The 12,395-nt window shown below is 50.3% G+C and overlaps 1 protein-coding gene across 4 annotated transcripts in view; it reads left to right on the top strand.

The window, feature by feature from the left end:
* Positions 1 to 12,106, top strand: part of SLC8A3 (solute carrier family 8 member A3) — a 148,126-nt gene extending 136,020 nt beyond the window's left edge. The window contains exons 4-8 of one of the 4 annotated variants that reach the window (XM_036270132.1): positions 839 to 856; positions 4,722 to 4,846; positions 5,351 to 5,450; positions 7,382 to 7,657; positions 9,993 to 12,106. In XM_036270132.1, coding sequence (XP_036126025.1) covers positions 839 to 856; positions 4,722 to 4,846; positions 5,351 to 5,450; positions 7,382 to 7,657; positions 9,993 to 10,369 — 896 coding nt within the window. In that variant the 3' untranslated portion in view covers positions 10,370 to 12,106. The remainder of the gene's footprint in view (positions 1 to 838; positions 857 to 4,721; positions 4,847 to 5,350; positions 5,451 to 7,381; positions 7,658 to 9,992) is intronic. The other 3 variants (XM_036270135.1, XM_036270141.1, XM_036270137.1) reach the window with 3 other exon arrangements.
* The last annotated feature ends 289 nt before the right edge of the window (positions 12,107 to 12,395 follow it).

The raw sequence follows: 12,395 nt of genomic DNA, 5'->3' as shown, positions 1-12,395 counted from the left end.
GCACCACAGGAGATATGACAAATATGATTAACAGCCAGCAAATACGAAACCTTTACTGAATGACTACGAGCTGCCGTGACTTCGCTAGGCGCAGGTGCTACATAACGGTAGGCGTGCTCGGCCCCGACCTCCAGGCTCCCTCTATAAAACATCAACAAATAAACCACTCGAGGAAAATGCCCTGCAGGTCTTTCTTTCAGGGAAACTCAAAGTTCTGGCTGAATGGTAGCTATGAAGCCGTCTGTGGCCATGAAAATGTCATAGGCACTCAGAGGCTGAGCATGCCCCAAGGATGAGGTTAGTGACAGGAGATACCGGGCGGGGCATGGTTCCCCTCTTGTTCTCCATTACTCAGTGCCCTGAGCTCCCGTTCAAGCCCCAGGCTCCTGTTCTCCACGGATAAGCCAGCTGCTCTGGCAGGGTTGCCACCTGTATACAGTTTTCAAGGCAACTGGATTCTCACTCCTTTCCAGAATGGTTTTGATAACCTCATTCCTTAGAAGCTCACGAATGACCAGCCCTGTCTCTGCTTCACCCACTTGGTTCCCCCATCCTCTCTCCTCCATCCCTGGCCCTCAGAGCTGCAGGGAAGGTGTGGGGAAAACTCTCACGACTGCCGGGCCCTGGTGCTCAGCGGTCTCTCCAGCGGCTCACACCTCTCGCTGCTGCTGCTGCGCATGCTCCGAATGCTGCCTTCGCATGTGCCCCTGCGCGCTCACCTACTAAGCTCACCGCTTCTCGTGCTGCTGCGACACAAAACCTGGGGCACTTTCAAGATGGGACCTTAATGCTCTTTCCTTTTCTTTCTTCCCCTTGTCTGGTACCCTTTTGCACACAGCGCTCCTGTTGTCACCAGGTAAGAGGTGCCTTGCCCCCTCTTTTCTACTTCTTGCCAGTGCTGTTACTTAGTTTAAGACCAATGTCCTGTGATTTATTTAGTAGGAACTGGAAGCTCAAGTTAACCTGACAAGTTCTCCTAAAGACCACGAGATTTATTTTCTCACTTGAAGTAATTGTAAGCAAACAGGCAATTCCTTGAGCACCATTTCCGTCGGTGTTTGAGGGCAAAGGCATAGGCAGGTCCTTTCTGGGACCAGGAAGGGATGGTGGGCCATAGATTCTACCGAGCCTTGATGGGTCTGTCATATCATGGGAGGCAGGAGAGGATGAGAGTCAGAGCTCCTAAAAGGACTATGATGGGTTTGGAAAGAAAATACTTTGATCTTGAGTGATCCAGGGAAAAATAATCAGGAGCTGCTGGGAGAACATGAAAAGCAATTTTTAAAGAATCTGGAATCCTACTGGTCCTGGAGATCTTCCATGTTAGCACTGCTGAGATGTAAGCTGCTAGAACGTTGATTTATTTGTTATTGACATTTGACATCACATGTGCCATGAACAACAAGAAGAATGAAGGTATCATGGGGGCAGGGTGGGGATAATTGGCTGGCTGGGAGTAGCAATTTTGGAGATTTTATTTTAGAGAGATTCTCATGTGGAATCTGGAACCAATTGTAGGATATCCAGCTGCTCTGAGAGTGTGCTCGAGTCAGTGGGATCCAATGATCAACATCGAACGGCGAGCAGACAGGAAAACATGGCCATCACATCCAGCAATAGTGTAGCTCGTGGTACAGGCAACATAAGCTATACAAGGTGTCTTGATAGATTTTGAAAGAACATTTTAGAAGTTCTTTGAACATATGTAAAATTCAAGTCATTTAAGAGGCAAAGCATCTTATAGAATGTATTGGTGTTCAAAGTCACCTACAGGCTATACCCTGGGTGTGAAAGGGGAAGTGTACATAGTAAGGACATTTGCCTCCTTAGAGCCTTAGACAAAAAATGTAGGCAAACCCCTACATTTCCCCTTTCTGAGGGAACAATTACTCCAGCTGTCTTGGCCTCTTGCTTCTTCTTTATACCAGTAGGATAAGGACTACCTCCAAGCCCATCTTTTCCACTCGTCTCCAGGGTATTGACGTCTAGCGCCAGGTGTTCCTTCTCCACTTCACTCATCCTCTTGCCTGGGAAGGTATTTAGGCTTCTTTGTTCTGACTTTTGCCTCCACCTCCCATCAATCATGCACAACAAAGACTGTGATTTAACTTAAGCTTCTTTATACTGTTAGCATATTTGTGCACATACCAGTGGAAGCTTAAAAAGGAAAAGACTGTTATTTCCTAGATCTTCCTATTGAAACCCACTAAACCTTACATTTAGAAACCCCTAGTTAGACTTTATAGTCACTGGAAAATGTAAATCTCTGTTTGAGTTTTCCTGGAAGGACAGGCAGACTTGATTAGCAATGCCTGGCGGGGAAAGATGGAGAATAAACACATTCGTTCTGAGCAACAGCACCCCGTTGCGGGGCCTGGAGTGGGAGCGCCGGCTGCATCATCCCCCTTCTTTCTGAGGGTGTCCGCACAGCATTCACACAGTTTGTCCCTGTCTGGCTTGGGAAGCCCTTTGTTCTTCCAATATTTGCTCAGTGTTTCATCCTGTTCTCTCTCTCTCCCTCTCCCTCCCTCTGCCCCTCTTTCCCCCTCCTTTTTCTAGATTTGAGAGTTTATTTAGTCATTCTGAACATCAACATCACCTGCCATTTATTCTCTTTACCTGAAATTCTGAAAAGTCACATAAACAAGTGACCAGAACCACTGTGGTCTTTAGGTTTGAGACTTATCACCCTCTCAAGAAATTAATTTGAACTTAAGGGATGATTATTACAAAAATAAAAGAGGGGAGGAATTGCTACAAAACCAAGACACTAAATGAGAGCTGATTTAAATGGAATCAGATATTATATACATAGAGAGAGAGTACCTCTTGGGGCTGAGGGAGACCCAAAGATAGAGGATTGATTATTTGTCAATGACATTTCTACAGAAAAGCTAGATGGAAAAACTGACTGTCGCTACAGGGGTGGACAGGTCAGTTGGTTGATCAATATCCTGCCAGATGGATGTACTGCTAGACTGATCACTAGACAAGGGGTTAGACGGGTACATTTATATGTCGTTAGAGAGCTCATTGTATTGGTATAAAGTTCCTGTGGCACATGTGAAGTATGACATGGGGACAGGAGGGGAGTGGAGGAATACCAGCGCTGCCGCAGTGGCCACTGCTCTGTGGTGCCAAAGCCCACGGGTACAGGAAGAGAGTACCCATGCTTTTAAGGAATCTGTGTCTTTTTCCAAAGGCTTTTTCTCAGAATGGCTTGCAGTCTGGCTTCTAGGATCGCTGATTTCATAGCCAGAACCCTGGATATACTCAGATTTACCCTCAGAATTAACTAATAGGAGACTCAAAATTAAAGAATCAAATAAGTCAGGCTGCTAGAGGGTGTCTGCCGACTTAGAAGTGTACAGAAGAACACAGGACCTTGAGAAATAATTATTTCTGAAAGCCATCACCAACACTATTAGGACAGCACCACGGACAGCTCCCAAGCATTTTGGAATTGCCTTCTGTGTTTGGTGCCAGAACCCTCTGTGTACTCTCTTACCATCTTCATTCAGGGCCACTGAGAACATCCTTCTATATAACGGGCTCTCTGCTTGGTAACTGGCACCTGTGGCATATAGTCCATTCGGTGAATTCCTTTCCTTGCAACCGCACGAGCTCGAGACTGACCCCTCCCCACATTCCAGCAATTCCCAAGACAGAAAAGAAGATCTTCTTGGCCTCTGCCCCATTTTGTCCCTGAGATTATCCAAAGAGCAGAGGATCCCCCTGGAATATTCACTGTGTGGCATGAACGCAGTTAAAGAACCGAGTACAAGGATTAATTGCATGTAGGAATCATGGACTTGGATGGGAAAATGTTTAAACAAGCTCTGGAAAAAACAGGCTGCCAAGAGCGATTATCTAATCAAAGGGGAATAAAAAGACGCAGTCTCGATTTCACTCCATTCCAGAAAACACGTCTTCATGGTGAAGTGGTCTTAAAATGAACTCTCCAGCTGAAGTGGAAACATTTTCTAAGCATTCAACATGCGACGGGACCACTGGCAAATGAGTCAAGATGCTGGGTGACAAAGGTGCCTCGGAAGGAGGCAAAGGAACAAATACATGTGTTCCAGAGGAAATGTGTGTCTCCGATAGGGCTCCTGGGGCTCTTTCATCGGAAAATCATGAAGTTTGGGGGGAATCTTCCAAGCTTCTCATTGTGAGGATAATATTCACTTGTATGAAATGCAGGTGTTCCTGGAAGCATCCCCTCTTTCTCCTTTATAAAGGGGACAGTGCCAAGAGTGTTGGAATCAGGTGTTAGCACGAGCCCGTGGGCATTACCCTGGGATTGAAGATGCCCCTGACCTCCACGAACTCCTACACGAAGGAGCTGAACAGTCAGGCACAACAGTTCAAAACTGGTAAAGGTCAAGAGATCTGTCCCCATCTCTCCTATATCTCACCAAACCACTTGGGGATTTCGCTCGGAGGTATTTCTCGGAAGGTCTTTGGGCCAGGTTGCCCACTGAGGTATAAAATGGAAAGAGGGGTACTTATTCCAGGCCTACATTTTTAATTTTATTTTATGGCCTGATGGTCATAAAGTGTTCAGTGCTCTATAGAAAGAGGCACCAGAAAGTATGCACAACCCCTATTCCCAAGAGCTATTTGCTTTCTGCCCACTGCCCAGGCCTAATACTCTTGCGCTGTAGACTTGTAGGGAATGGAGAACGTGCTAAAAGCCATCTGATTCTGTTTCGTTGCAGAGATGACAGACAGGAAGCTGACTGTGGAGGAAGAGGAAGCCAAGAGGATAGCAGAAATGGGAAAGCCAGTATTGGGTGAACACCCCAAAATAGAGGTCATCATTGAAGAGTCCTTTGAGTTCAAGGTCAGGCCATAAGTGAGATCTAATTGAATAATGTAGTCATGGGGTGGGAGGCAGATGACCCAGAGTCTGTTCCAGTTTCACCACTGAGTCTGTGAAGCTGCCATACTGGCCGTTTTGTGTCTGAGGGACATTGTGAGGACACAGGACAGAGCATGTGGGGCAGGTGGGCGCTGCCGCCTGCAGGTGTGGCATAGTTATGGCTGAACCGTTCTTTTAAAGCAAAGACCCTACAATGTGCTACTCCGGGGCAGGGTATATTGATATCACGACCGTTGTTCTCTCTCATGCTATTCCAAATATCCAGTGTCAGCCGTCACAACCAAAGACAAGGGAAATGGAAGCATGGCCCCCGCTGGTAGCCCCAGGACCATTCCAGGCCTGGCTTGCAGACTGCATGCGGCGCACCCGGGGACGCAGGGCGTCTTTCACGCCCTTGAAGCACCAGACTCCTCAGCAGTTCTGAGCATTGCAGCCTCATGGTTCCAAGTTTTTATCTCCTGACAGAAATCGGTGGACAAACTGATCAAGAAGACAAATCTGGCCTTGGTTGTGGGGACCCATTCCTGGAGGGACCAGTTCATGGAGGCCATCACCGTAAGTGCAGGTAAGAGGGCCTCAAGGTGGGCACGGCCTTGCTGGGAGAAGCAGGTAACACCAGAGAAGGGGCGAAACAGCCACGTCAAGAGCCCGCCAGGTTCTGGGAAGGCCTCTGTGTCCAGCCTTCCCGGCTCTAGTCCCAGCTGTTTGTCTGTGTCACTGGGCCACTTTGGTTTTGTTTTGTTTTCACCTGAGGACATTTTTTTTTTGCATTTATCTTCAGATAGAGTGGGAGGGTTAGAGGGGGGGAGAGAGAGAGAGAAACATCCATGTGAAAGAGACACGTCGACTGGTTGCCACCCACACGACCCCGACCAGGGCTGGGGAAAACTGTAACTGAGGTAGGTGCCCTTAGCAGGAACCAAACCCGGGACTCTGGTCCGCGGGCCCACATGCTAACCACTGAGCCCAACTGGCCAGGGCATCACTGGGCCACTTTGGAAAAGAATCCTGGGATAACCAAAAGAGCATGGCTATCTCTGGTTTCAGGTCCTGGTTCTGCCATCCGCACTGGGACAGGTTATCTTACCTGGGCCTCAGTTTCCTTATCCAAAGAAGGAACTCATCCTCCCTTTCTCAGAAAAGTAAGCAGAGTCTGGTACTAAACACAGACTCCACACATTCTGCTTTCCATCATTCCTTCCTCTCACTACTGTGGTCCTCATGTTTGTAAAACAGGGGACTATTTTGACTTAGCAGTGTGGGGTCTGGAGTTTATAAAATCTTTGCTTTGTGTGTCTGACAAATCTCCACCCGGGATGATCCCAAACTTGTCCTATGGCATTTGCTGACAGGTTCCCTCAGTGGGGACCCGCAGCACAGCCGGGGCCCCCGAGGCCCCCGGACCTGTTGGAATGGGGGTGCCAAGGCTCCCATCACCACTGCCGATACTGCCTCTCAGCACCACTTGTACTGCCTTTCTCTTTTCATGAGGCTTTGTTGTCATAGCAACCCACGGGGCCATCTCCCGAGGCCCCAGAGCCTCTGCAGAGCAGCCAGAAAGAGAGGGCACCCGCCGCCGCTGCCCCACTTTGCACGTCGCCTGCTTCTGATACTCCCGGTTCCTGCACTGATGACCTTATTTTGCCCCTCAAGAGACAATAAATGGAATGGCCACATAATCTAGCCCCCTCCCTTTTCAAATGAGGGAACTGAGGTTCGGAAAGAAGAGGTGACTTCCTCCAGGTTACAGATTCTCAACGCGGCAAAGTTACCATTGGAACCCAAGTGTCCTGACGCCTGCCCTTTTGAAACCCGGCTTCCTCGGGCTGTGTCAGAACATTCCAGAGGTCGCCCTTGATGAGCGCCAGCGTGCCTCAGCACATCCTCTCCTCCCGGGCTGCTGAATGGGCAAGTCTGCCCACAGCGCCTGGCAAGGACAAACGGAGCCCAGCCCTGCTCTGTCCCAGGGGATATTTGGGGGACGGCACTGACTCTCTGGTATGCCTGCATGATCTGGAATGACAGCCACCCCTCTGGGGACAGGGAACAACCAGAACCACAAGGTTATTGCGGCAGTCATGTCAGGAAAATTAGGAGGAGCCCCACTGGAGTCCAGCAAAGAGTGGGCACACCACTGATTTTGCTGTTCTTCACCTAGGCAAGCAATGCAGCCCGCTCCCCCCTCTCTCTCCTCCTCTGCTCGGCCCTCTCGTGTTCTTCCATGTCAGCTCTTCCTCTCTTCTCTCTCGCTTATTCCCCTGTCCTCTCTCTCCCGCCGCCCCACTGTGCCCTGCATTCCAATGGACGGTGGGGCACCCCTCCTCACTTTCCTCTCTCAGCTGTGACCCGGTGCCCGTGCCCCGCCTGCACCAGCTGCCCAGGAGCGCGCTGGAGCCTCCCCCGCTGCCGGTGCTCGATCTGGGTTAGACTCAACCTTCTCGAGAGCGGGGATCCGACCTCACTGCCCTTTCCTGGGCCTGTTTCTCTTGCCCCCAGCAGGGGATGAGGATGAGGATGAGTCGGGCGAGGAGAGGCTGCCGTCCTGCTTCGACTACGTCATGCACTTCCTGACCGTCTTCTGGAAGGTGCTGTTCGCCTGCGTGCCCCCCACGGAGTACTGCAACGGCTGGGCCTGCTTCGTCGTCTCCATCCTCATCATCGGCATGCTCACGGCCATAATCGGGGACCTGGCCTCCCACTTCGGCTGCACCATTGGCCTCAAGGACTCCGTCACAGCTGTTGTTTTCGTGGCGTGTGGCACCTCTGTGCCAGGTAAGAGTGAGGGATGCTTGGCTTTGCTAGGAGAATATTGCTGGGTTTGAGTGGCCCCTACCCTTTGCCTCGTGATCTTCCTGACATCTCAGGTAGGAGCATAGCAGGCTCTCCCCCTAGGTACACAGAAGCCAGCCAGAGATTAATGATCACATTACTAATGATAGCTAACATTTCTCGAGGACCTGATGTGACTGGGACTAAGCAGCTTACATGTTTCACCCCTGCAAGGCTCACCAAAACCCTGCCCAGTAGAGCCGTTATTGTGCCCACTGGACAGAGGCGGAAATGGAGGCCCACAGAGGTTAAGTTACCCGCCTAAGTAAGTGACCCAGTTTCTTAACCTCCGCCTGACGTGAATAGGCCACGAACAACAGTTAGAAGAATATAGATATCGTTCTTCCATTTCCCTCTGGCAGCTCCTAAGAGTCTCAAGACTCGTCTGCTCGAAGACGTCACAGTGGACATGCCCATGAGCACTCTTGGCCGCCTCTGCTTAGGGGCACCTGTGGGGACAAAGTGTTTTCCAGCCAATCAGGTGAAGGAAGCTTAGCGACCTCTTGTCCTTTCGTAAGATGAATTACATACTCTTTTTTTTTTCTTTCTTACAAACACCTGAAGATGGACAGGAACAGGCATGCATTTATTTGTCCACTATAGACAAACTTTTGCTGAGCCTGGCAGAGTCTTATGCTAGTTGCGGAGGCTACAGTGGGAAGCGAGGCACACAGCTTTCTCCTCTCCACGTGGAGTTTATAATCCAGTGATGGAGAGCACTCAACTATGATGGAAATGATCTCGATAAGATCTATGAAGAAAAAGCACAAGTGTGAAGCAGGGGCCTGAGCAGGCGGGTTCAAGGGTGGCTGCCAAGAGAGGTGTCTGTAAGCTGGGCTGCAGGGACGAGTGGCCATAGGCAGGTGGACAGGGGCTACATTCGCTCAGGTTCCTTACTTGAACCCTGAACTCCTGCTGGCCTCCCAGTTGCTACAGGAAGATAGAGCATCCTCCTACAGGAGGGTTAGGCTGAATCTCGTCAGACAGTAAGTACTCCGCTGTCTGGACCCAGGGAAATCCTTCATGGACCAAGAAAACAAATCCTTCTGGAGAGTAACTGAATGGGCATCACACGCTAGCAGAACCTCTTCCCCAAAACCACAGCACAGACCGATGGGATTATTTATACATTGGGGATGCAAGAGGTTTGGCTGTTATGGAAATGCATCAGGTGGTAGAAAATTAGATGGAGGATCCAGGGAAGGCTTTGTGGAGGACATGCCCTGTGGTCTCTGTTCTCCAGGTCTTGAGGGACCAGAACCATCAGAGAGGAAGGAGCAGATACAGGGAAAAGAAACAGAAATTGCAGAAGATCAGAGGCAAAAACACAAGGTCATAGGCAAGAAAAGGCAAGAAGTTTTCTCTGGGAGATCTGAGAAAACTGGCAACCAGGAAGCAAGCCAGGACAGTGGGGACAGGTTGGGGCACTTCCAAGTTCTTGCAGTTGGTCCAGCGAACAGCGGGCAGCCTTAGGGGCTTGACGAAGGTTGTGCTATGGTCTCAGCTAGTTCCATGGCTTTGGCTAAAACTCTTTGGATGTTGGATGATGATACGCAAAGGGCCCTTATGTGAGCATTTTAGGATGAAATCTCTTGCTAACTTCCTACTTGACCTTGGGTAGATGCCTTAATGCTTATTTTTCTTACTCGTAAAACCAAAGCGTGGCTAGATGTCCCCGAGAGTCCCTCCAGTGCCTACAGTCCATGCCAACATCTCAAACAGCCTCTCGAGCCCTGTACTCATGGACTAACTGCGAAGGCAGAGACCCCTCTTCCTGCATGCACAGCTCACCTCACATCCTCGTCACGGCATCCCAGCGTGTCCGTCCCTGCAAATCCAGCAGCACCTAGCACAGTGCTGAGCCCATGGGCCCTGAGCAATGACCTGTCTGCTACGTGAGTAAAATGCCCCGTGTGATGGTTACAATCAGGCATCTGCTCTAAGCAACTTCTCAGGATGTCAAGGCTCCCAGGGGACCTATTATGGGATAGCAAACTCTCCTTACTGAAAAAAAAAGAGTCAAAGGGGAACATTAAACCCACTTGGTAAATATCAGGACCAGAGAGGCCTGTAGAAATCTTCCAGATTCCGGCAGATGAGGAGCGGGAAGCCCAGAGAAGTGAAGGGACTGGTCCAAGGCCATGCAGTTGTTCCTAGCAGAGCTGTCTCTCCTTCCTGCCGGCAGCCCATGGCTGAGCTGCCCTTCGGACATCCTCACAGGTAGGCCCTCCTCATCTCAGCCTCCCTCCAGCTCCCACGTGTCTCTGTCCTTTTCCAGACATGTTTGCCAGCAAAGCTGCTGCCGTCCAGGACGCATACGCCGACGCCTCCATTGGCAACGTCACGGGCAGCAACGCGGTCAACGTCTTCCTGGGCATTGGCCTGGCCTGGTCCGTGGCCGCCATCTACTGGGCCATGCAGGGACAGGAGTTCCAAGTGTCCGCAGGCACGCTGGCCTTCTCCGTCACCCTCTTCACCATCTTCGCGTTCGTCTGCATCAGCGTGCTCTTGTACCGCCGGCGGCCCCACCTGGGCGGGGAGCTGGGCGGCCCGCGGGGCTGCAAGCTGGCCACGGCGTGGCTCTTTGTGAGCCTGTGGCTCCTCTACATACTGTTCGCCACGCTGGAGGCCTACTGCTACATCAAGGGGTTCTGAGCCACAGACCAGGCCTCCAGCGGGGCAGGCCTAGGACTTCTCCGAGAGAAGGGCACTTCCCCACCAGGGACCTCCCCGGGATGAGCAGCCCTGGAGAGGCAACTTCAAGACCTGAGCCCCGGGAACTTCACCCGACTGACACCCTGGCGGTGATCTGAAAGGGCAGAGTCTCAATCAAAAAGAATGGAGGAAACACCCACTTTACCAAGTATTTAATTCAGTGCAAACCAACAACAGCAACAAATCCACCTCCACCCATCTCCTCACCCATGCCCCTGACCTATAGCCAAGGTCAGATCCCTTCACCGTCTTCTAGTTCGCCTTCTGATTATCCCTGTGCTGCTCCCTTCCTGGGGAGCAGGGTTCCTCCTGTCTGTCCAATTCGAGGCAACACTGTTCTCTCACTCACCTGGCGGACGTGAAAATAAGTCTTAGCCACGTGGCTGGTTTGGGGTTGTCTTTTCATTGTAATCATTGTCGTGGTTGCTTTCATTTCTCCACCGGGTTTTGCTCATCGTTTGTTCCTTTTGTCTTTTCTTTCTGATGTTGGTGACAGAGGTGCTGTGAGGGAACCCGAGGTCTGAGCCGATGGATGGAGGCGTGCATTTTCAGACACATTCTCCCAGTCTCGCTGGGTGACAGCTGTCTCTCGGCTCCATCGAGGACCTGTCCTCCATCTCCTTTTTTTCTCTGAATTCTTAAGTAGACTGATGACGTGGGGTGGATGTAAGTGTGCCCACCCACGCAGGGCACTAAAGAACAGGGGTGGGGGCTGGAGCAGGAGGAGCTTTATCTGCTTAGGTCAAAGTCATGGTTAAAGAAAGAAGTTGTTGTTCTCTCCCTGCCCAAGCCTTTCAGATTCTGTCTGGTGGTGCCCATGTCTGTGTTCATTCTTCTGCAGGAAGACCTACCAAACAGGAGATAAGGGACAACAATAGGAATGTTATGTGGCAAAGAGTGCAGCTGGGGGAACGAAGGGGTTTTAGCCTTCTTGAGTATCTTTGGCTTTATGTCTGAGGCAGGAGAGAAGGGATGTCCCACCAGTGAGGTCTTTAAGGGGAAAGATATTTAAAATGTCGTTTTTCTGAGAAAGGTCTGCTTCACTACCCCTCACTGTCTGGTGCACTGTACTGAGAGGTCCGACTATATTTCTTGAGGAAATGCAGAAACTTAAAGGTTTGTAAGAAAACAAGGGACTCCTTTCACCTTTCCTGGACCCCCAGGTCACGCGTGAAAGCATTTTCACAAGATGGGAATGGAAATTCCTCCTGTCTCCCATGTTCCTGCTTGTTTTTAACCCCCCTGAAGCTCTTCATCCAGCCTGTGGGCAGTTTCTCACCCCAGTAGGAGGAATCTTAGCTGCCATAACCCCATGGAGCCCGAGTTTATAGAAGAAGAGATCGCCGTGCCCTCTAGACCTTCTCCCAACACATTTTGAAAAGACCTGGCTTTAAAACACACACACACACACACACACACACACACACACGAGATCACCATGAAACTGGCCACAGATCTTCAGGCTTTCTGCATTGACATAAATACATTTTTTAAGGGGAAAACAAGAAATGAAAAACAAAAACACCTGTTTAATTTTAAACACATTTTTTTAAGAAAAAGAAATAACTGAAAAGAAACAGTGCTCATGTCATAAGCTATGTTGACAGTTGCCAGTGGAAATGTTGGGTTGGTTTAAAAAAAATAAATAAAAGCTATACTTATATCTCTCTAAACACAGCTTGCTTCTCCCATGTTTCTTCAGGAGGGGGTCCAGGGGGTCACCATGGGCTCCTTCTGGAGCAGGTGAGATTGAGGTGACTGTGTCACCTCCTATTTGTGTCTGTCTTCTCCTCAGATGCTGAAGGGCCAGACCCAGTGTGTTTAAGCAAAAGGTACCTTGGGGACAGTCCAGCTGTCGAAATGTGAACTTCAGCTGCCGGAGGCCACGCGCAGCGCTGCTGTGATGATTGACGGGGAGAGAGCTGCATGAGTTAGGGAGGCTGGGGCAGGACTCCCGCAGGGCGAG

Source organism: Molossus molossus, unplaced genomic scaffold (assembly GCF_014108415.1).
Source record: "Molossus molossus isolate mMolMol1 unplaced genomic scaffold, mMolMol1.p scaffold_m16_p_1, whole genome shotgun sequence".
In the NCBI taxonomy this organism is placed as follows: Eukaryota; Metazoa; Chordata; class Mammalia; order Chiroptera; family Molossidae; genus Molossus; species Molossus molossus.
Note: the sequence above shows the minus strand (reverse complement) of the source record. Positions and strands in the feature narration are given on the sequence as shown.